At 39.8% G+C, this 24822-nt stretch overlaps 1 protein-coding gene and 1 long non-coding RNA gene across 2 annotated transcripts in view; one reads left to right on the forward strand and one right to left on the reverse strand.

Annotated features, from left to right (window-relative positions):
• LOC147601726 (uncharacterized) overlaps nt 1-24822 on the forward strand; it is a 284880-nt gene that overhangs the window by 111935 nt on the left and 148123 nt on the right. The gene's annotated exons all lie outside the window — the stretch shown is intronic.
• Nucleotides 16029-24822, reverse strand: part of GALNT1 (polypeptide N-acetylgalactosaminyltransferase 1) — a 99473-nt gene continuing 90679 nt past the window's right edge. The window contains exons 10-13 of the mRNA XM_086740440.1: nt 23215-23354; nt 20832-20930; nt 19892-20026; nt 16029-17403 (exon numbers count right to left, since the gene is read on the reverse strand). Coding sequence (XP_086596566.1) covers nt 17257-17403; nt 19892-20026; nt 20832-20930; nt 23215-23354 — 521 coding nt within the window. The 3' untranslated portion in view covers nt 16029-17256. The remainder of the gene's footprint in view (nt 17404-19891; nt 20027-20831; nt 20931-23214; nt 23355-24822) is intronic.

Genomic DNA, 24822 nt, shown 5'->3' on the forward strand with positions numbered 1-24822 from the left:
TTTTCTATATGGAAAACATGGTCCACATGACCCTAATCTCTTTGTAAAATACCTCACCAAAAAATACCATATAGACACACATTAAAATATTTTTGTTATTTTTATATGCAGTCATATTTAATATGCATCCAGAAGCAGCTTATACTGAAAAAGTCTTCTCCAGCCATTTGCCACAATAACTACTGTTTAGGCTTTATTGCACACAAAATATCAGTTTCAGAGCTCGCAAAATAAATAACATTTACACCATATTCATAGAACAAACTGATTCCTGTCAGAAAATAGCAGCTGAACCTGTGAACAGAGGCCAGAAGGGAAGTGTGAGTCTGCAAACAAGTGGCTTAGCTGCTAGGGACCCCAGTTGAGCAAGGGGACCTGGTAGGCAGAAACGCACCTTCTGGTACCCGGGTGCCCTGGGACCTGCTCGCTGGGCACCAAAGTTACATTTACAAGCACCTTCTGCCCTGTGCACTTCTCAGTCATCAGATCCTAACAAGAATTGATGAAAAGAGCAGCTTCGGTTTATGCACACCCGGAAGAAAGAGCAAGCTGAATGCCATGTTGTTGAGTATAGAGTTCCTCTGAGTCAGAAATATTTAAGCAGCATTTCACCCCAAATGAAGTGAGAACTCACTAGCAACACTGAAGAGGACCTCATTTGGCAAAGGTGGTACATTTAGCAGCTGTCAGCTGGCTTGGGCAGAGGAAGACGATAGGAAGGGTCCATGATGAGAAGATGAGCCATATGATGTGGTTTTGAGTTTGCAACTGATCCAGGGCTGATCTTGACCAGCCTCCCTGACGCTGTCAGGGCCTGAAAAGAAGTCAGATTACAGTGGGAACCCAAAGCAGCCCTAGAGAGACTACTAGGAGACCTATACTTATCCCTGGATAACTCCATTCAATTTCTGCAGGTTGTGCACACCACCTAAAATGAAGCTCAGATTCTGACGCTACAATCATGACTGACTGTGTCCAAAATCCTGCAACAGGAAGTCTTGCTGAGCTTGAAACCACTCAAGCAGGCTGTGGTGAGCTCCACAGGTCAAGATAATATTACCACATGGTGTGTGGGGGGGAAGCATGCGATGGATTGCCTCATTTTTGGCAAGCAGGCAGAGGACAGAAATGATCACCTCAAGCACTGCTAGCTAAGGGGAATTGACAATCTGTCCATAGCCTGCTGCAAAGCTCTCTGAAAAGCAAATGAGATTATTAACTTTCAATTGGACACTGTTACAGAGTTACAAGTCTGTTGCCAGGATCAACAGTATTAAATGGAAAAAAAGAAGTCCCAAGCACTGAAAATTTGTCAGGGAGTGCAGGGTTTTTTGTGAGTAGGCTGTCCTGTGACAGGAGAAGGGAAACTTGACCGGCTGGTGAGTGAAGCACCATCAATATTAATGAAGAAGAAAATGTTTGTAGCAGTGCTCGGGAAAATGGTACCTTACCTTTACTGGATAAAGGATGGGAATATGTGCAGGAGAGAGGCAGAATTCCAAGCATTTAAATATATAAACCCTAAAGACCTGTTTAAGATAAGTCAACAATAAAATTGTCTCCTACAAAGCTTCACCCTCCAAATATTTTCCTTCTAGGATGACCACTTGATTTGGTTAAAAATATTGGGAAGCAAAAACAGTGACAAGTGGCACCTTCAGAATGAGCCAGAGCAAACACAAACCAAGGCAAGTTTCATATAACAGGAACTACAGTAAATAATGAAGCAGCAACTGATAATGGATGTTCGGCTAAATTGTGTGTAATGCAGCTAAATTTAGAGCAGATCTACGATATAAGACAAATTTTTGGTAAACAAAGTGTTTTCAGATCAAGAAGGGAGTTGCTGTGATGCTGAAAACTGAGATCAGAGGAGGCAGGGGTTTCATGAATATGTAAGAGGTAGGTAAAACTTCACAGAACTCTCTCTGATATTTGATTCTAGCTCCTGCCTCCATTTTCTGCAACATAAGCCCGCATTGGCTGGGGTCATCAGTGGCTTCAGACAGCAGTCATTGCACCAGCTTGCCATCCCAGAGGAAGGCGTGTTGGGACATAGAGCTAACACCGCCCATAGCGTCGGGGCAGAAGGTCACCAAAAGAAGCCGAGAACAGGACTCCTGCTCCCCTGCCAGGCCTCAGGCAACAACCAAAGCAGATTAAACAAGTGTCTCAGGTCAGAGGAGTGTTACAATAAACAGATAAGTATGTTTCAGTTGCAAGCCCAGGCAGTCACACAAAGCAGCTCACAATTTCTGTGAACACCAACAGCAAACCCAGATGCGAGCTCAGAAGCTTGTGTTGTACCACAGCAGACGTCAAGGTCAGGTTCAGCTGAGAAAAGGTCGATGTGCTGTGGGTACCACCTTCCTCAGGAGCCTAACCTTTCCCCCCTTCAAATCCCTGAGGTAATAATTTTGCTTACACCTTACCTTTGCATTGTACAATATTTTCTTCCTTATGAGAAAACACAGGAGATGAGGCAAGGAGGGAGAAAAGGGTCAGTTAATGCCTCCTGCCTATGAGGAGACAATACTGGTATACTCCCCTGCCAAACCCCTCATGCAAAACCATCCACAGACTGATGAAACGTTGCCTGAGAGCGCTCAGGAGGCTCACAGAGAGCGAACTACTGGTATCAGCACAATGCAAACAGATGAAGGAAAAGTACACTGAAAGCGCTGCTCAAACAGAGAAACAATAACACGAGTTTATTCGGTAGCTGGTGGTCAGGATTTTACTGGGAAGTTAGCTACTCTACGAGTGGCTCTTGGGACTGAAATACCCCAAATACTCCCGTAATTCCTCTCTTTTTCTTTTTAGCCAGAACTAGATGTATAATATTAAAAAAATAACAGAAGCACATCCAAATAAGAACACAGTCATTGCACTCCAGATTATTTCCATATGAAGCCTTAATTTCAAACAGATGATGGTCGTTATGTGAAGCAAATGAGTAAAAAAACCACTGAGTAATGGGCTCTGAAATGTAATTATTTTAAACAACCTACTTAAATAACAGCTAGCACACCAAATCCACACATCAGCATTTAAGAAAGCAAAAGCATGAAGACCGAAGGCTCACGCTTCTTGATGCAGCATCGAATGTGCTGGAGGCTGACAGCATGGTGTGCGCTCTGCTTCTTCCCCCTCGCTTTTCCCTTTTGAACTCTGGTATCATCCAAACACAGCTCAGGGTTTTTCTGCAAGAAAAGCCTGATCTAACTGAAAAAAGAAAAAGTCATACTCGTGGTCTGAAACAGTTTCCCCACCTTAACTCTTTGGCACATGGCACAGTTGTCAGAGGATGACGTTTATAGCCCAGAGAAACTTTCCTGGTACAGTCTTATTGTATTTTGGTAGAAAACCCATGTTGTCCTCCGAGGGTTTTATTTAGTCTTAGCTTACAGCTTCAGAGCAGTATTATTGTTTCTAAGTTAAAAGCAGACTATGTTACTTTATTCAAATCCTCTCTTCTCTCTCTTCAGTATTCTTAGTTTATTGGAAATAATTGAAAACTTACTTGCCTTCTTCAGCTGAGGAATATAAAAGATGAAGAAGTCAATTCTAGGCCAGTTCTTGAGGTACAGAAATTGTAAGGAAAATTCCCAGGAATGACCACTATTTTCATCCTGAATAGCAGGGCAGAAATCACATAAGAGTCTGTAAATTTCTTATTTAGTTTTAGAACAAACAAGGCTTAAAGTGCAATACTTGTACACACCCTGATCTTCAAGACTGAAGTTCAGCTCTACGTAGCCAAAAAGAAAAGCAAAGCAGGCGACTTTTTTAAAATCACAAGGAAGATGTAGTTCTTTCATTCCTTCTCTCCTCACAAAAAATAAATAAATTTAAAAAAAAATAGAGCATCATAGATACTTTCAATTTACTTACCAAGACAAGCACAGGAGAGATCACTTATCAGCAGTGCAAATTAATAACTGGAGCCACCTCTACTCTTTAAATCGGGCACCTGTTGTCAGTCAAAGCAAAAATCTGCAAACTAGATAAAAGTCACGGATAACTGTCTTGAAAATTCTAACCATTGTGCTCTGAATCAAGATGTGGTGCCAATTGCAGGCTGGTTTTACCTGGCCAGATGCAAACAGTTTCAGTGTCATTTAGAAAGCCGTTTGATATGAGCTTGGAAGATTTGCTTTCTCATTCTTTCTATTCCTCCACTTTTTTTGGAAAGGGCCTGGAGCTGAGTACTTTGGATGGGGCTAATTCTCTGCTTACTCCAGCACTTTCAGCTAGCTACAAGAAAGTCTGACAGGACAGCTGGTAATTACTACTAACCATACAAGATCCTAAAATTTCAGATCACAGAACTTACAATATTATTAGGCACAAGGAAGAGGTTTTAATGTCTTTCACATGATTTTATGGCTGCCTCTGGCCTTGCACAGTTGTACTCAGAGTAACTGATGCTCCTGGCTTTAACAACAAAAAAGGGGGTGCCAAAAATCAGTCCAATGCAAACACTTCAAATCTGTTTAAAACAGTTGTAAAATGGTTTTCGCCAAGATTTGATCACTTGCTGCTATGCAAAAGATTTTGCTTGCAATGCCCAGGGGTTTTCTGAAAAGTTTTCATTGCACAGATGAAAAAAGACTGCACATCCTGGGAGAAACTCACAATGCAAGTTACAAGTGAAGAGATTGCTTGAGAAAGAGACCTGGTTTTGACTGGTTCAGGTTTGCTCTTCACAGACACTACCAGCTGGACAAAAATGTTGATGGATAACAGCCATCAGTGAGATCACTAGCATCCTTCGTAGCACTAAACCAGAAGAGCACTTTTTTTTTTTTTTTTTGCACCTTTAAAATGTTGTTAAAATCAAAACGTTCACAGGTACTTTATACGCCATCTGGATTTTGTGGGAAGATGCAGCAGAAGCAATTTAGGCCAAGCGATCCAAGGCAAACACAGGGTCCCTCACGGGAGATGGCGAGGACAGCAGGAGCTGGGCAGCCAGCAGCAGCCACGACGAGCCAGGGCTGGTGTTAGCACTGATTCAGCTACATCTGCCACAGTGATTCAGTTGAAAAGGCAGCCAAATGAAACCACAGATACCTATTTCCACTGTGAACAGGGCTTTGGCTTTAGATACATTTTACTTTTGCAATGGGCAGGGAAAGCAGAGAGGAGATAATGTCAGAGCGCTATATCCAATGTAGGAAAGCCTTTGAAATTTAATGGTGTCTTTGGTCCCTGGTTTGAGATCAGAAAGAGAACAGTGGGTGGTTGCTGTGATTTGGCGAGAGAAAAGCCACATGAAGCAACCCTCTCTAACAGCGTAAACAGAACTGCAAGAGTAATAACAACGGAGGGAAGCGCAGAGCAGTGGAAGAGCAGCAAGATACCACACCTGCTTACCTCCTGCTCTCCCCCAAGATTAAGCCTCTGATGTAACCACAGATTTACATTTTTGGCATTCAAGGCCAGCCAAAGTGGGGAGAGACATGTCGCAATGCCAAGAAAATAGGACTAGACCCAAAAAGGAAAAAGTGAGCTGAGCTCTTTTAGCTGTCATCATCTTCAAAATACTTGCCAATTCTTTGCAACATGATGTGTTGTGTGTTCTTTAAGGGTAAACATTTCAAAATATTCAGCGATTGAATTGGTATTTTCTTTTTAAAATTGTTTTACGTATTTTTTTTCTTCCCATGAACTAGATACTCATGCTGACAGCTGCAGAATTCCGCCTAGCTGGGCTTTCTGTGCAATTAAGTAGAGACATTTAAAACTAAACATGTCTTAGATTCTCTGCTTCCCCATACCTGCATCCTCCCTTCCCACAAAAAAAAAAAAAAAAAAAAAAAAAAGGAATCTGACCATTGCTTTTCCTTTGACTGTTAAGCAAAGCTTCTTTTTCTTTTAAAATTAACCTATTCTATGCATGAGGGGAAAAAGAGAAAGAGAAGCACTATCTTTTAAGTGAGAAGAGAAGGATGGCTTTTGTGGGCTATCCCTTTGGAAAATGAAAATTGAACAGGGCATGGAACAACTACGATGGCCATTCTGACACCACTGCCACTGCTGTGTTTCACAGAAAGTCCCTGTCATCAAAATTCCAGTCCTTGGGCTGGTGCTTGTTTGACCCTTAGAAAGACACTCCCCCCAGCATGCCCAACTCTGAGGGTGTCCAGAAATCATAGAATCATACAATGGTTAAACTTGGAAGGGACCATTAAATGTCATTTAGCCCAACCTCCCTGCAAGGAGCAGGGACATCTCCAACCAGATCAGGTTGCTCATAGCCCCCTCCAACCTGGCCTTGAATGTTTCCTGGGATGGGGCATCCACCACCTCTCTGGGCAACCTGTTCTAGTGAGGAGGGCAGACACAAGCGATGCCATGACAGTAACAAGAAGTCACAATGAGGAAATCTTCAGAGGGTTGCTTCTTCAGTTCACAATGTTTCATGTTTTTTTCCAGTTGTCATCATGTTTTAACAGACCTCTGCTCTTGTCTCCCAATAACCTGCCTCTGTGTCTACCGCAACACTCTGGAGCCCAGATCCCCGGGCTGCGCTCAGCAGCTGCCGCCCAAAGCAAAGTGCCCTGCACACCTCTGTGGTGGCAATGTGCAGAGCTGGCAGTTCCTGACAGAGGTGACAGGCATTATCTACCTGCCTGTAAGAAGCATGTGAGCTCAGTCACCTGTTTCAGAGGCAGGATCATAAAATAACAAGTTTAAGTTTAGATAAAGCTTATGAGGACATCTCTTTTTCCAGTAGTGATCTGGATACAACTTTTGGCCCTCCTAACTTAAAAGAAAAAAAAAATTGTTTTTCCTAGGACTCAGCTATATGTATTTATTGTAAGTTACCTGAACCAACAGAACGACTCCTGGGAAAGCATAACTTGCTTGACCCTAAATATTTCCCATTTAGAGTGGTTGCATATACAGCAAAACCGGTTAAGAAGATACATTGTCTTGGACTATGAAAGAAGAAAATCCTGCTTTCAGTAAGTAAACACGCATTATAAATTAGTCTGAGATAAATTCAGAGAAGCAACATATTCAATTGTTCACTGAGTTTTTTTACTGTCCTGTTAACTGTGAGAAATTATTAAAACATAGTATGGTCACTAGCAGGTCTGGCTTTTTTTAGGTTTGTTTGTTGTTGTTTTTTTTTTTTTTGATATGCCAGCAAGGAACAAGTCTGTTTCAAGTCATGTTTACCCCATTATATTTTAATCCAAATTCCATCAAGTAGAATATAAGCACCTGTTCCTTCTCTCCTTGATTATATACAGCTGTATTAAATCTATTTTAGCTAGTTAACATTCTCAGTCCAGGCACATCCTAAAAAAAACTAAGCTGAAATTTACAGTCATCAAGCTACATCCACAGGATGCAGGAATAATCACTTCATTAGCCCTTTGCAACAGCTTAGTTTTCTATAAGCTTCATGCTCTGAATAATCAAGATAGTCAGAAGTCAAGGTTCACTTCATCAGTTAAAAAAACCAAAACAAAACAAAAAACAAAAAAAAAAAAAACCCCAAATCCCCCAAAACCAAACCATACACAAGTTTGCATAGAAGTGAGATTACCTCTAACTGGAGTTCTCCAAATTGCAGTCTACTTGCACATTTGCATCTTGGATGCACATATATCACAATTCTTTATTTCCAGTATCCATAGTGGGAAAAGTAACTCTTCCACTTTTCATATTTGGGATACAGATGTGCCTAGCACCATCTAAGTTTGTTTTTAGCCACTTGACTGGCAGCCACAAACTGTAAGGGCTCTAATGGAAAGGAGGAAGCAGCAGGAAGAACACTTAACATAACCCCAACTGTAATGAAGTACTCTGCAAAGGAGGACATGGTGTACACACAGAGGTGACCATTCCCCTAGTTTTGCTAACTAATGCTGCAGACAACCTTGGGTGGGCTTGTCTGAAGAACCTCATTCCATTGACAAAGGCAAAACTGTCTACAGTAACACTATGAGGCACAGCTATTGACAGGAGCAGTTTCATGAAGAACCTGGGTACTTTTATACCACAATCAAAGCGGACCTCAGATTACCACAAGAAGAAATCTAAGCTGAACTAGTGTAGCTCAGAAGAGCTTGGGTAAAGTTTGGTGCAGGGTAGGGGAATTATTATCCATAAGTGTTTTTATCATCTTTATATTTCTGACAGGATTTGTCCTTCTATCAGACATCTTCCCAGACAAGTTCCACCCAGGGATGGGTAGGATTCATCTAACTTCATTATGGAGCTGTAATATTATGGCATGTGAACACGGCAAAGGACAGTAAACAAAACAAAACCAAAAACAACTAAAACCCACAAAACAAAACCAAAACCCTTTACAACATGATGTACACAAAAATGAAAGACAAACCATTCTCCTCCAGTTCCCATTGCTCTAACCAGCAATATTAAGGACTGTAAGAACAACACTGAAAATCATACATAGGTATACATTGTGTAATCCTTTTTTTTTGCCACTGAGAGGATATCTTGTAAGGCAGAAGAGATGCATGCTCCTAAAAGAGTCGTCTCGCACCCGTGCCCAAGATCAAGCCCGGGAGAATTGTTTGGCATCGTGCTCCACAGTTCTCTGTCAGGAGGTCTGGGAGAGGAGACAGCACCACTGAACAGCTTTGAGAGCATGATAAAAGACGTTCCCACTATCACTGCAGTCCCCACCAAACCACAGTGATTATTACCACATTGACATCATTACTATGAGTCTAGTTCTGTCATTTCTTTGAAAAATGAAGGAAACTTGTAGCCTTTCCGGTCCTACAGCCACAATCACATCTAATGGACCTCTTTTTTTTCATTTCCCACACATCACTGACAGGATGAAAACAATTAATGTGTCTTGTTGCTGTCCAAGTCAAACACACAATTAAGTCCATTACGCAGTCCTCTGATATTTCCTACGTGCGGTGTGGGAACTTGATCCAGTTCAGCCCATGCACCAGAGTATTCAGAGTATGCAGTAAATGAGCTACAAGCAAATTTGAGGCTCAGTGCACCAGTGTATCACTGATCAACTGCTTGTACACTAAAACAGAACATTTTGCTGTGTTGTGGATATTATACCAGCTGGTTACACCATGTTGTCAGCTGCATGTAACATCCCAGCAGATACTGATGAAACATCATGCAAAAGGCATCGCCTGTTCACTGTCCAGAATAATGTGGCCTCCTCCTCCTTTATAAGCCAACAATCTGTTTCTCCTCTAAGCAAATGCTTCATATGGAAGCACTTTTAACTAGCTGTCCAGGCAAAAACGGGATAGAGGCTGCCACCTCACTGAGTATCAAATCAGTTCAACCAAAAAAGAAAACATTTCAGTCAGTAGTTTGTGACCTTCAAAACGAAACCATTCATTCACCCAACCTGTTGCAAGCCAGGTCTGCAATCTTCAGGCCCATGACGTGCAATTAGGCAAGGGGAAGGTGGACACCACCACCTGTCCATGAAGTGTTCACAGTGTCAGCACAGCGGTGGCAGACGCAGAGAGGTGCTCACAGGCAAGTGACTTCCAACAGCACTTACAGAGCAGATCGGGTGTGCTGAACTGGAGTGAACCAGTAGGTCTAAAATGCCTATGCCCAAAGAGTTACCTGTAGTTACTGTCCTGACAAAGAAAAAAAAAAAATAAAAAAAGAAATCCCTTTTCTTTTGACAAATGCTGCGGGTGGGGACGGGCAGGATTTTTTGGGAACCTGAAGAAAACAATGAATTTATTTTTAGTGATGTCAGTGATTACTTAAGATCAAATCTAACATTTGTCATAAATCCGACTGCAGGAACTGAGTTAACGGATTATAATCAAATGGCCTCTCAAGCTTTCAGGAGGCTGGAAGATCACTGATCCACTTGGACTGAAGCATCAGAGAAACAAAGCACATCTTAGGGGCCTGACTGTGACACATTCAAGAGATCGAGTCTCTGACAAGTCCTTAGCCAGAAAAAACCCCAGACTTTTGGGGTCTGGTTTCTACAAACCCCATGACTCAGAGATAGAATTTCCTTCAAGATGTGTTTCAGCACTGCTGCATAGGGCTGAAGTGCACTTCTCAAGGCGAGAGTACGACACAGAAACGTGGAAATGGCACACAGTGCCTCCTGCCAGTCCAGAACTATGAAAAGGAATGAGAACAATGAAGTGTTTTATTGCAGCAGGGACCTGACAGAGCAGGCTTGAGATGGCACTGACTACATCTGACGCACCAAACACGATCGGTGGGGCTAAGCATGCCTACAACAGAAGTAAAACAGCCTCTCAAGTGACAGGGTGCACACCCTTCTGCTGTGGGGCTGAGCTTCAGTTGTAATTGGTTGAAGTGGTTTAACTTGCTTTATCTAAACCACTTCATATAACTACACACATATGCACAATCTGTAATTAACTAATTCTTTGCTTTCTCTTTTAGTAATTCACATTCAAGATCACAAAAAAAAAAAAAAAAACCAAACCCAGGCCAGATCAGAAGAATGATTGGCTTTGACTACAAAGAGTAATTTTTGAGAGCTACTACATTCAAGCAAGCCATAAATATGGGCAATACAGTTGGTTCCTGTGGTTTTCAGCATCTGGGAATGAGAAAGAAGATTTTTGGGTTTGGTATTTGTCTTTAGTTCATTCGCCATATTAGTACAGCCACATCTGAATGGAATTACATGTGCAACTTGATCTCACCATCTCAAAGATACATTTCTTTCTTTCATTTCACATGGGGAGAGGTTCTTTCCCCTGGTAATGGAAATGACACTTCCAATCCCAGCATTTCCCTGACTTAAAAGACTACAGGAGAAATTGCAAGCAAATGGCTCACTGGCATTCAACAAGTCACCACTCACCATATCGCAGCAATCACCTACAGTATAGTGACAGTTGTTATATCCTGAGATCCTAAAATACTTACCATGAATTGGTCATTTGAGCTGTGTCCATCTAACTGGCATAGATCTGAAACTACCCCTTTGCTAATCTGGTTAGCTACTTGAAAACATTTTCAGACCAAAAAGATCCATTAGAGACTCAGATACCCTGATTAATCAATTCACATACATCAAAACCATGAAAGAAAACAGCAACTAGAAAATTCTTCCCGTTTTCAGTGAACTTGAAACAAGGTTTCTGCTCTGAAACAATCCAGATCTCCTCATCGTGCCAGCCAAGGCAACTACAAAACTTATTCTCAAATTCTTTGGTCTGAATATTTCCAGTGCTGAAGTTGCCGCAGCAATGAAGGCTGGGCTCCTTTCCCACTTCCTGTGGACTGGACACAGACCCAACAGTTTTTCTTGGACCACTTAACAGGATAGGTGCCTGCCTTTGCCAAAATCAAGTTTGTAGGAAAGGCATATTTCTAGAACTTAGAGAAAGTGGTGGTGAAGTCTCTTAAAACCCTGATCTAACCCCCTTTCTATTAGCAATTAATTCACAGTATATAAACTATACATGGCCAACTGGTTGTAGTTGTAGAAAGAGGCAAGTGACATAGCAGACAGTATCTAAACAGTAAAGATTTATGGTCAACTTTGAAATGCACAGTGAAAGGATGAGAAGCAACAGACAAGTTGCAGGAAAGGAAATTAGCTACTGAGGCAGAGGGAGGAGGAAATCTTCACCGCGACAGGTGTCAAACACAAACAGGTTGGCCAAAAGATTGCATCCTTCACGATACCGAGAACTGGACTGCACAAGGCCTTGAGCAACCTGATTTAACTTTGAAGTTAGTCCTGCTTTTGGGAGGGGTTTGGACTAGATGACCTGTAGAGGTCCGTTCCAACCCAGGTGAAAAGCAAAAGTGGGAATGTCAAAACCTTGTGACTGAACCAGCATCATTAAGTATCATTTAAGATAGCAAAATAACCAAAGCTAGGTGACTAAACAGCATATAAGGGGAGAAAGCAAAAGTCTATACATTCAATTGAATGCAAAATGAAACAAAAAATTACCTCTATAGTTCTGTGTTACAAGTTAAACGTTCCGAAGACTAAAACGTCACTGAGGATTCACTTCATAAAAGCATTTACTTAATGCACTATTGGAATGTATAATGGATAACAGAAATAATCCACATCTCTAACAGCAATATATGAACTCATTCGTACCTTAAATATTATAATCCTGTCTTTGAAAGAACAAAGGAAAAAAAGAAGACTCGGAGAAAGACAATTAAAAACGAGACAGAACTCCATACAAGATGAGACCAAAAAGCTTTTTTGAAGAATACAAATATAAAGCCTGAATATCAAGGTTATTTGAGAACTCCGACAGATACCCATCTACTGAAAGAAAGATGGTGCATTTAATACTGAACAAAAGAGTTCTGTGTGTCTTACTAGCTGCTTTAGAGGCAGAGGCAAGGAAACTAGTAAAGATCATTTTAGAGGCAGGTTACTATCTATGCCCTGAACTGATGCTATGGCAATTACTTGATTTATTGACAGAAGTAGCAGCTTGCTTTGATCTCAGAGTTTGGTTTTTGATACGTACTAGCATCACCTGGCTGACTGGCTCGGTATGGTAAGGATCAGTTCACGATATATGAAATGCAAGCAGAATGATACAAATGCATCCTCCAAGATTCAAAAAGAAAAGAAGTGAACAATGTAGTGAGTTAGTTTTCATCTCAATGTCACAATTTCTTGTCTCAAGATAACCTACTATGTGCCAATTTTACTTTTTAAGTTAAAATTTTTTATTATGCAAAAAGTACTATTTTGTTATTGAAAGTACTGTACACCATGTATATCACCTTCATATAATACCAGCACTATGTTTAGTCAGCAATTCTCAGAGTGTTTAGAGTAAGACACAAACTTGGGAACTATTTGCTTTACGATGATTGTAAGAAGAGTCCTTATAGAACTGAAAGCAAACAACACTCTGACGTTGTGCAAGTTTGATCATTTTAACTTGACATATTTCTGCCTAACTCTAGATTTTTAATATTACAATTACGTTCAAGTAAGATGCAAGGCTTTTAAAGCTATTAAAATCTATTCTGTATCAACTAAATTTTCCTGCATTTCTTCATTTGAAAGCATGAAGGAATTGGTAATGTCATGAAGGAAAGCTTTGAGTAGCTACTTCTCAGTTAATCTTCTGAAGCATACTTGCATCTCCGTACTTACCTTGGAAGGGAAATATGGCAGAATACAGCTGCCAAGGTTCCACTCATCTTTCTGATTGCGTTACACTTGAACAAACAGAGCACATAAGAAGCATTCTGCAAACTAAGAATTAGAAAGATTATCTTACTTTTGCTGCTAACTTGTAGCATAGTCGCTCTTTTGCTTACAGTGCATATCTCAGATTAGGACCATTGCTGAGATAAAACGAGAAGAGACTGCTAAGCCCTTTTAATATATAATACTGCCCTAAAATAAAGCTACTACAACACAACTTGATTTCATATGGAAAAAATAAACTGGCAGATTGAGACAAAAACATTCACATTTGTACTACAACAACCAACTGTTTTGTGCCTTTCAGTATCTAAACAGACTGACAATGACCTAACGAGACCTGGCACAGCATAGTTGTCCAAAGTTTGTACCATAACATGTAATGCACTTCAACTCAGTTAAAAGGCACTGCTGTTTCTCAATAAATGTCTTCACACAGGCGAATGAGAAGAGAGGGAGAACAGAACACTGTCTTTGGAGCATGCATAGGAAATTTATGCTAAACACACTGATTGCAGAACAGAAGGAAAACAAGAAGAGAGTTTACCAATTCTTGCCAAAATATGACTACTGATTATGTATCACTTACCCTGCATTTATTTGCTATCAATGTCAAATAAGACGGCAGTGGTCTTTTTTTTTCCCTCCTACATTTGATCTGAACAAAGCAGCCGTAAGTGCAGAGGCACTGGAAAGCAGTGTGGGGTTTCTACTAGAAATTATTCATATGTCTAAAAACACAGGTGTGTTACACAGTAAGAAAAAACACAGTGCTATTCCCCCCCTCTCCCCCCCCAAACAGGTTAAATAAAGATAGCTATAGAGATTCTAAAAATTCCAACTGAAGACTTCAGTACGGGAAGACAGATTAGATGGAAAGGCATTAAGTATGCCTGTAACTCTGGGAGGACAGAGTCCACTAATATTCCTGTTCAAATCTAGGACAGAGGTGTGCTATGCCTGCAAGTGGAGGACCACCACTGGGAAACTACAGTGAAAGAGAGTCACTAAGGAAGCTCACTTTCAGCAGGGAGCTCTGATGACAGCCATCACATTCATGGTAAGAGAAGCCAGAAGAAAACTGTGTGGGGGAAGCTGTTCTGTGGCCGTGTTCGAAAGATGCTTAATACAAGAGAGTATTTGAAATGCACACTACTAGAGGGACAGGGAATCTTTGCAGAAGCCAAGTTGTCCACCAACACAGTACAGCTGCTGAGCACGTGCCATGGTGAGATATGCAAACTAAGCACAGCTCACTGCCGGTCAACCACCACCAGTTACCCCACCACAGGACTGTCTGAGCTAAGCAGTTTTGAGCCAGATACCTAGGGGCTGCAGCCACTCTCCAGTCTGCTGCCTCCTCTCCTCATATTTAGCAGGGGAACAGGGCTACACTTGCAGGTAAGGAACTGGTAAGGTACAGGCTGGAAATCAGATTGCTACTTCAGCTTTCTGAAGCTGACAACTTGATATGTGAGTTTTTAGTTGTGTGATGATTTTTACTGCGGTTTTATTTGACGAACATATAAAATGACTCGTCAAATTAACCAGGGTCAAAATCATAGCAATGCTGAGGCCTGCCTACAGGTTTAGCTACATTACAAGCCACAGCACTCAAGTTTTGTTAACAGGCTATCCCAGTGGCAATCATAAGAGTTCAAAATACAAAGTGAAAGTATATTCCTTTTTGTGTTTAGTGATGTGCCATATACTTTCGAAAACTGAAACACTAATTTAAGAAATTTTGAAAACGTACAGGACTTTTACAGTGCACTTCTGATGTTCCTGCTTCTCATTCCACGAAAGGTTACCCACCTTTGATTTAGAGCCTCTTCACTGTCAATGTTTTTAAAGCGATGTCTTTTGAGTTTGAAAAATTGTATCTGAACTAATACACAACCTAATTTTTACCCATCCCCCCAAAAACTAAAGCTAGTTTGCCAAGATAAACTAAAATAAAATCCAAAACATGACCCAAACTACCATGCACTGGTAACATGGCAGAAAACCGAAAACAGTATTTCAGTGGGCTAATATACAGTATCAGAAAACCACAAACTGTAGTTTAGAAACAACATAAAAGCAGGAGGGATCACAGAGGATCTAAGGAGAAAGAAAACATATTGACTACAAATGATGACACTGTCACCCATCTCATCCTCTTCACTGACTGTACCAAAGGAATAAGTCTTCTCACACAACCACTGAGTTGTGGGTTTTTTTTAAAGTTATGTGGGCACACTTCAATATCTTTCTGATAAATGTACCATACCACCACTTTCATAAATCCACTTTGACCTCCTAGGATCTGCAGGGTTATCCAAAAAGAGGGGTCAGTGGAAGATAGTTACATACTTAGATGCTTTATCTGATATTAAAAATACATAAAATGAAATATCTAGGATTAAAGTAGCAACATAATACTGCAATTTGCTAATATTTCCCCTGCTTTGTGTACGAAAACTCTTGTGTACTGCTGCAGAAATAACGGAGATAACACTGACTAAAGCAACTTGGAATAGCAAATCTAAAATGGCCATAACAGCCAAATATAATTCCACACAATTTTTGCATGAGTCTAGGTTTAATTTGCTTTACAGGACAGTTGGCCAAACAATGACATTTATCATAAAAAATATCCTCTTCATTAAACAAATCTCATTTTCCTTTCCAAAAGAAAATTCAATGTATACTCTGAGCGTTCAGTGGCTCATTTTCAAGATCAGCCCACAGAGATTTTTCTTAACAAAACAAATCAATTCAGTTAAAAAATGCAGACCAATGTAATGACATAGTCATATTGTTTGTGGCTATGTTAACTTCAAAAACCATGCCAATTTAGCTATTTTTCTTTAGGTTTTATTAGAAAAAAGCAGCAGATCAACATTACAATTCAAAGTCTAATCTAAATATGCACTTGACAATGAAGCACATCTGAATATGAAGTGAAAAAGGATTCCAGAAAACCTTCAGTTTTGCCAGTCTCCTGCTACCCAAATCATGTATCTTTTATTCTGGCTTTCTGATGACTGAAATCAAACAAGGAGCAAAAGGATTTATTGCTATGAAAACAAAAACGTAGTACAGTAGTATGAGTCTTGGGCGCTAAGTGTATTCTGTCAAGTTAACTTAATAATTTCGAAGTGTACTTAAATCTTTTGTTTGGCCATGAAAGTCCATAAGCTGACTGACCCAAATATAAACTGAAACGGCAGGTCTGGACAAAAAGAGAGTTAGACAGCATGTTAACCTCCAGTTTTCAGACAGTAATAAAAAGATACAGTTCCAACAGCGAAGAAATTAAAATTAAAAAAAAAAAAAAAAAAAGAAAAAAGTTGACATTCAAGAGCTAAGTTTATTCTTATGCTCATTTTGTTTGCGCCCAAAATAATTTCAGACCCACCAGAAAAAAAAATAGTATTTATGGACTATCACACAATTGAAAAAGAGAAACAATTGCCTTTTGACTTCGTTATTTTCCCCCACTGAGGTATAAAATCTACATATAAATTTGATACTTCACTGTAACAAATTGTACTTTTCATAGTTCTGATTTAGTTTCCATTAAACCCTGTTTACTTTTGTTTTTAAACCACAGAATTCTTATTTCATGTTACTGAACCTGGTTTCCAGCTCCCTCTCATTTATTTGTGGATCTATATTTAGCAGTCTGGTTACCACCAGACCAGAAGAAAAAATTCTTGAAACTTTCTCCATTACAACAGCACTTTCAGCAGAGATTACTGATGTGCAAGCAAACTACGATATGCAGCTCTTCAGAGAGACTATTTCACTGATTATGTTTCCACTGTCCAAGTGTTCTCTAAATTATTTGCTGGAAGAAACTCTTTCATCTTGTAAACATCAGTGGGCGCAGTTTCACTAGTATGTGTGGTAGTTTCACATCCTCATACAGGAAGGCTGGTTCACAGCTACTGAGAGGCTGCAGGAGTTCTAACAGCTGATGAACTGCGGATTCTGCAGAGCAGAAGTTTCTTCTGTTGCTACTTAACAGTGTAGCCAAAGTATCAGCTGAGGTAGCCCAGTCAATCCTTGCTTTTCTTTAGAACCTCTCAGAATATTTCTGGAAGGGTGACGTTGCGGAGCAGCCACTGCTGGGAGCGGCTGCTGTTGCAGTCTCTGATGCTGGGTACCTGGCTGTCGTCTTCGGTGGCTTTGTCCAGGCACTGGTTACTGTTCACATGCAACAGGGTTAATTTCTGGAAGATAAAATAAAAAGAAATTAGTTTTATAAAAATGACCAGGCACAAGCTAACCAAAAAGTTTCTAGTGGCCATTAAAATTCTTCCATAGGGAAGCAGGAACTAGACAAGACCCCTTGGTTACTGACTACTGATCCCAATCCTAAAGAACAATTAAACATGCTATTTTATGTTGTAGACACTAAAAACATTGCTTCTTGAGAAACAGAACAGTCTGAACTTTTAAAGGACATTCTTTATCAAGTAATATCCACCATTCTTTAAACAGGACTATACACCTAGAAATCTTTGAGGAGTTAGAAATTAAAAGTTTGGTAAGACATACAACTTTAATTATTAGTTATAATAGTAGTTTTGATCAGATCAGAATGAACACATTGAATATGTATTCAAAAGTACGCTCAGCTGGGGACACAAAGCTGACCTTACACTACGTTCTTTTAGTACTATGTTCTTTTTAAAAAGTATGTTATTTAAAAAAAAAAAAAGTGTACAAATTCATGTACGTATATACCTTTTCCAATACCCACTAATGTTACTTATGCAATCTTCCATACATCACTCCATCTACCTCGACACTATCCTTACGGAGAAGGGATCTTCGGCAGTTGCATTTCCTGCCACTGTACTACGGACACTCATCAGTGCATTAACTTGTCTATGGTACTGACTGGCATTACTATCACTATTTCTTCTTTCACTGAGCAGCATAACCAGGACACTAGACTGACTGAAAAGTGGTAGAACAGGCAGGCCTTACGTGCATAAGCAGCAAAGGATTAAACAAACCAAACACCTGAGCACATCAATCTCCTGCACTCATACAGCAGCGAAAGAATGAAGAAGGGAATTGGAACAAACTTAAGCAGACAAATAACTAAAACAAAGCTTTTTTTTTTTTTCCCCACTCCTTTCTTTTTCTTCCTGGTAGACATTAAGGGAAAGGGGCTTCTTACATGCCTCCTGAAGAGAGGCAGAAGGAAAAAAAAAAAAAACCACCAGAAAAATCACCCAACTATAAGCAGGAATTCTATTCTCTGACTTATTTATGTGCTTTATTAGCCAGCTTTCACTGAAGTTCTGAAGATTATATCTAGACTTCCCATTGACAGAACAAAGAGAAAAAACACATACAACCAGATTTATGGCTGAGGACTGACACAGAGAAAGCCTGTTTTCCAGTTTGTAGCAGTAATTGCAAGACAGACTATCGCCATTAAATTAAGTGTCTAAAGACACAATGTTCTTACCATTGATAAGGGAGAAACAAAATAAGAAGCACTTGCTGTTTGGTGAATCACTGTATGTAGTGTTACTCATGTTAAGTCAAGTAAACTAACTACATTAAAACCAAGAATGAATGGTTTCCAAGACTCAAATTTAAAAATTTCAATGAACATTTAATCCTGAAAGCCTTCAATAGCTTTCTTCAGGCTCCTATCAGCAGTTACTAGCAATATACAGAAATCCTAGTAGAGGTCCAGTCTTGTATATTAACTGCCATTCTAATTAAAAAATCATCATTCATACATATTTCCTTTTAGTCTTAAAGGCTGTAGGTTTCATTAACATCTCAGCTACTAAAATCTACAGCAAGTCTATTTAGTTAGAAATACAACTCCCTTTTTTTTTTTTTCTAAAATCGGTGAAATGACTTTTTAGTAGCTAAGTATCTACATATTCTCATTATAAAATAGTCATCACAATTATATTGTTAAGACTCTTCTTCCACAAATTGTCTTGCAACTGTTTTTCGCAATAACTAATTCTAAATTATCAAGCTTGAGAACTATTTTTTCTAACCAACCATGTCATAAGTCAGAGCTCTTGACTGCACTACTCAATCACAAAATTGTTTTTAAAGCTTGCAAATCGCATTAATGATTAATGGATCAACAGTCAATGATTTCCAACTCTGGTAGTTCAACACATGAACTTCAAAATAAATCTGAACGTTATGTACAAGAAAGAGAATTATTAAAATACAGTTGTTTTAAGCATCTCTACCTTAAACATTCTATGATTAGGAATGTAAAATCTTCCTTGTCATACTGGGATGTTGATTTTTTTTTAATTAGAAAAGTATTTCCTTTTAACCTTGTGTAAAATAAGACACCAGGTGCCAAATTTGTCACAAAATCATTAGCATTATCTTTTGCGGGTCCAGTAGATACCTGGAATATTTTTCTATTGTTGATCTCAATGTAACACAACACTATACTAGTAGACTAACCTTCTCCAGAGGATCCAAAAGATATTGAAAATACTCTTCTAAAAGCTTCCCCAAAACTCAGCAGGTAATTAAATCAATACAGATGCCAATTGAGTGACTACACCATGAATTAATGACAGAAGGAACATAATCCTGACTTTGTTTCCTGTTTTGACCGTCAAATAGTGGGCTCGCACTGGAATATGTTGCTCTGTAGGCTCATATAAAACCACAAGTTCTCATTTTAATGTCACAAGTCATTAGAAGACTTACCACTGGATCATATTCCCAAAGCTGATTTCCTTTTAGATGGTGGCACTTGAGCATTGTTACTGGACCATTAAGTTTGGATACATCTAAACACAAATCATCTGTTCGTATTTCTTTGTTGGCAGTATATGAGAAAACCTAGACAGAAAGAGAGGAATGAAAAAAACCCTTCAACTAAAAGATTCCTGGGGAACGGGGAACATCTGTACATCGTTTCACTAATATCCACTAACCTTCCTCCCCCCACCTTCAGCATGCATAGAAATAATTTTAGGGGTTTTTTAGGTAATAAATAAAAACATTATATGATCAAGCTCTTCGGACAAAGTTGACATTTTTGAATTGCACACTGCTTCCTGCATAGAAATAGGAGGATTCCCAATACAGGTAATCTTTGTATAGTAAAGAAGAATTAATCAAGAATTATTAACAAAGTAGGATGAGAAATCAGATGTAAAATAAATTCCAGAACTGACATTCAGTGAAACATACATTAGAACCATCATTTCAGGTACAGACATGTTTTTTGTTTTGGTTTTTGTTGGGTTTTTTTTTTTTTTTGGGTTTTTTTTGTTTGTTTGTTTCTTTGTTTAAATAATGATGGCAATCAGGAGGTCTAATCAGGAGACTGTTCCAGACAACCTATAGGAGATGACAGTCTCTCTAGCTTATAACAGTCTCTTCATCCCCTAATTTCCTTTTTTGCTTGAAAGTTGATCCAAAACCTATTGCAATCAAGCCTCAAAAACCTACAAATGAGAAGCCACTAACAAATATTCTCATGTATTTCTTCTTACAGGCATCTTCCTCAATGAGGGTTTCCTAAACTTTACAACTTAAGTATATTTTAAAGATAACTACTGAAATAATCAGAAAATTGTTCTGATGAGAAGTAGCATTCCAAATAATTCAATACATTAAGATAATTAAAAGAAGTTGTCACCTGATTGCCACCCATTCCGTGGCAGTTAAAGATTCCAACTTTCTCGTTTTCTTTTCTTGCCATGTTATCCAGACATTGATTTGTCTCCACATTTCTTATCTGGGAGTGAAGAAAGCAAATCACAAAAGGTTGGGTATTTTTAGAAGAGAATTATGCCCATCTCAAATCACACTGGCAGCAGTTCTTTCTGCTATACACCCAGAAGTTATGTGAATGAAATATAAAACACAGGAATCGTACTGTTCTGGTTTTGTTTAGTAAGGGTGGCGGGGGCCTAAGGTGGTAGCTTCTGTAGGAAACTGCTAGAAGTTGCTCCCCTTTGTTCAGTGGACTCGGCTGGGCCTAGGGCAGACCTGCTGCTGGCCAAGGCCGAGCTGATTGGTAGCAGAATGTTCCATGAAAACGCCTCTGCAATAACGTATTTAAGAAGGCGAAAACAGAAAAAAAAAAAAAGCAGAGAAGATGTGAAGGAGCTGAGTTGGGGCAGAGAGGGGGAGGCGCGAGCCTTGTGGGCCTTGCAGCCTCACCCTCTGGCCTCCCGCTGGGCGGCCGACTGGGCCCAACTCGGCCCGGCCTGGCTGCGAGAAGTGCAGAGGAGATGAGAAGTGAATAAGATGTAAAAAGGATCCTGAGAGGTGTCTGCCAGCCTGTTGTGAAGAATTTTTCCTGTGAGAGGAACGGCTGCAGACACCAAGGTCAGTGAAGAAGAAGGGGGAGGAGTAATGCGGCTCCTGGCCAAGATTCCCCTGCAGCCTGTGGTGATGACCATGGTGGAGCAGGCTGTCCCCCTGCAGTCCATGGAGGCCCACGGAGGGGCAGAGATTCACCTGCAGCCCATGAAGGACCCCATGCCAGGGCAGGTGGAGGCCTGAAGGAGGCTGTGGCCTGTGGAGGGCCCGCTGGGACAGCTGTTCTGGAGGGACTGCACCCGGTGGAAGAGATGACCCACGCTGAAGCAGTTTCACGAAGGACTGTGGCCTGTGAATGGGACCCCGCAACGGAGCAGGGGAGGAATGTGAGGAGTTCTTCCCCCAACGATGAAGCAGCGGCGTGAAACAACGCATGATGAACTGACCGCAACCCCCATTCCCTCTTCCCCCCTGTGCCACTCGGGCGAGTGTAGGGGGGAAGGTAGTAGAGATAATGTTAAGCCTGGGAAGAGGGAGGGGTGGGGGAAGGTTATCTTGTTCTCCGTCTCATTCGCCTGCTAGTTTTAGAAATAAATGAATAGTTTTCCCCAAGTCGAGTCTGTTTTGTCCGTGACAGTAATTTTAAGAATTTCTCCCCGTCCTTATCTCAAACCTCGAGCCGTTTTTCTTATATTATCTCCCCCTGTTCTCTCAGAGGGTGCGGGGAGTGAGAGAAAGACTGCGTAGTCTGGTCCTGAGCAGGGCTGAACTACGACACATACTAATATAAGAGACCACTATCTGAGACTCAAACTCCCAAGCTACCAAGTTACAGAATCATGTCTGCTGCTTTGCTTTCTTTTGGGGATCTTTCCATCTGGACACTCTTTGCTCGGAGGCTCAGCTACAGAAAGAATGGACAGAACTGAGTCTCCAGCCCAAAACTGCCAGAAGTATTAAAGCATACTCATAGGCACAGTGGGTTTAATTCCCTTTGAAATCACAGGTGACTGTGTTCAATTTCCTCACTTGAGTTACGGTCTTAATCCCTGTATTACTATATAGTAAGCATGCAGGAATATCAGTCTCCTGATATTCATCCAGCAGCAAGCATGCCATTTTGTTAAAAACTTATCTTTTTTTTTTTAAAAAAAAAAAAAAAAAAAAAGTACAAAATCACTCTACAAGAGGCTCAACATTTGGCTCAACATGACTTGTAGGGGAGAGCAGGTGCCTACTTATTTAGGACAGCATCATCTGTACCATCTCTGCAGTCACTTAAGACACTTAAGAAAAACAGAAATGCCCAGCTAGGTTTAGGGATCACTGGAATTTGCTGGTCACTGAAGAGGGTTCTGGGGGCAAAGTTCAGAGTAGTTTTTAGGCAAAGTCCTTGCTTGACCTCATTTATTTTCCTAAGTAAAATTCCACTCACACTCTACACAGAGAATGTTATACAGAAAATTATCCGTAACTGCATTTCTGAAGGAATGTTTCTAAAGCCCTTCTATGTGACTTTTACTACTGCAGTAAAAAAGGGAAAACATTAAAATTACAGTACGCCATACCAAAGTCCAGTTTTCTGCCCCACTGAGAAGTCAGATGTATCATTTTACAGATGACAGGAACACAGGTGCAAGATACTTGAACTTTGCTGGAGATAACTTGTTTGCAATACTCAGTTCAGAATACAAACAGCTCACTGTGCGATGTACTTTATATAGGGTAGATAAATATGTAGGATAAAATCTTACCTCTCCCAGAGAAAAATAATGGCGTGGAATTTGGGAATCAGGATAAACATTCTCCAGGTACCAGGAGAAAGGCTTGCACTGGAGCTTGCGTCTTAGTCCAAGTCGTGATGATATGTCCCCATAATCAACTTTAGTAACTCCTTTAGAAACAAACAAACAAAAGATATTTAATAGCTGCCAGTAAGTTTTATACAATGTCACTTAATACAAAAGTGATCAATATAATACACTGCTTGCATGAAAGAACTCTTTAGAAAGTCATCTCTACACAAAAAAAAATGTTTTTTTTTAAATATAGCATTATGCTGTTTATATTCTTAGACATGCCAGTCACTACCTGTGGCTTCTTTTTCAGATAATTATACAAAAGATGGAATCACTACATCTGTGCTACACAGGATAATTTCTTACCTGTAGTTTGTGGAACAATTTGAATGCAATTGCTTACTAAGTTATCACAGGAGAAAGGCTGAAACCGTTACAGTCACTAATGCCATTCTATCCCCAGTGGCAACTGGGGTGCATATCTATGCAGCATAACATAGCAGTTTCCTACTGTGGAGTAAGGAGAATTCCATTTTAATTTAATTCAGTGAGCTAGGTACCACCTGCTGGACCCTTCATCATCTGCCTAACTGCACAAAGAAACAGTAAAAAAGCAGCCTTCATACAGGGAACTAATCCTTTAATAATTTAGTATTTGTTCAATATAACTGCAGCATTTGCAGGAAGTATGTTCACCATTAGGACTGTTATCATTTTTTGTGGTATTTTGCCTGCCTTTTTCTTCTTTGCTCCTCATTTATCAAAGTGCTCATTCTTCCTGTATCTTCCCACCTCTTTGAGGTTGTTTTAGTTCCTTCTCAAAATTAATTTGTGCAATTCTCATCTGCAAATGAGTTGAGGAAGGTGTGCATGCTCAGTAGATATTTTTGCCTCACCAGAATTAAGCACTGTTGTCATTAATGTTCCAATAATAAAAATTAATTAAAGGTAGGACAATTTTTCATTTTTACACATCACATTCTATTATTCTTTTCCACACTACACTCCATACCACAGAGGCCAAAAGTAATACACTACAAAAAACCCTCCAAACTAAGCAAAAACCCAAATCAAAAAAGAATGAAGAAACGTCCTAGCAATTTAAATTCCCCACACAGACCACAAATATGGTTCAACTGGCCACTACACCTACAGACCTCCAGCTGCACACAATTTTCAAAAATCCCTCCACTTAGAGGACGGTAGATTACTTCTGCAATTGTTGACCTTTTGAAACTGTGTTCCAGACATTTCAAAGTTGGCATTCTGTGTTATAAAATCAACCTGCCAGCAGATGGTGTATTTCTATTCAATTAAGACACAACCGCATAATTTCAGCTAAATGTTTGTAAATCTCAATAACATCATCAGTAATGTCAATATTCCAGAAAGAAAATATGCTAGCCAGGCTTTTAGACCGCCTTTTTAAAGTTTGTTTTACTAAAGACTTTTTTAAAAAAGATGCTGGAGAACTATACTGGTAAGGGAATGAAAGCAAAAGAAAGCTTATTTTTTATGATATTTTTAATACTGTGAAAAAAATATTAAAATCTCCTGGAATAG

Source organism: Chlamydotis macqueenii, chromosome 2 (assembly GCF_036417535.1).
Source record: "Chlamydotis macqueenii isolate bChlMac1 chromosome 2, bChlMac1.mat, whole genome shotgun sequence".
NCBI lineage: Eukaryota > Metazoa > Chordata > Aves > Otidiformes > Otididae > Chlamydotis > Chlamydotis macqueenii.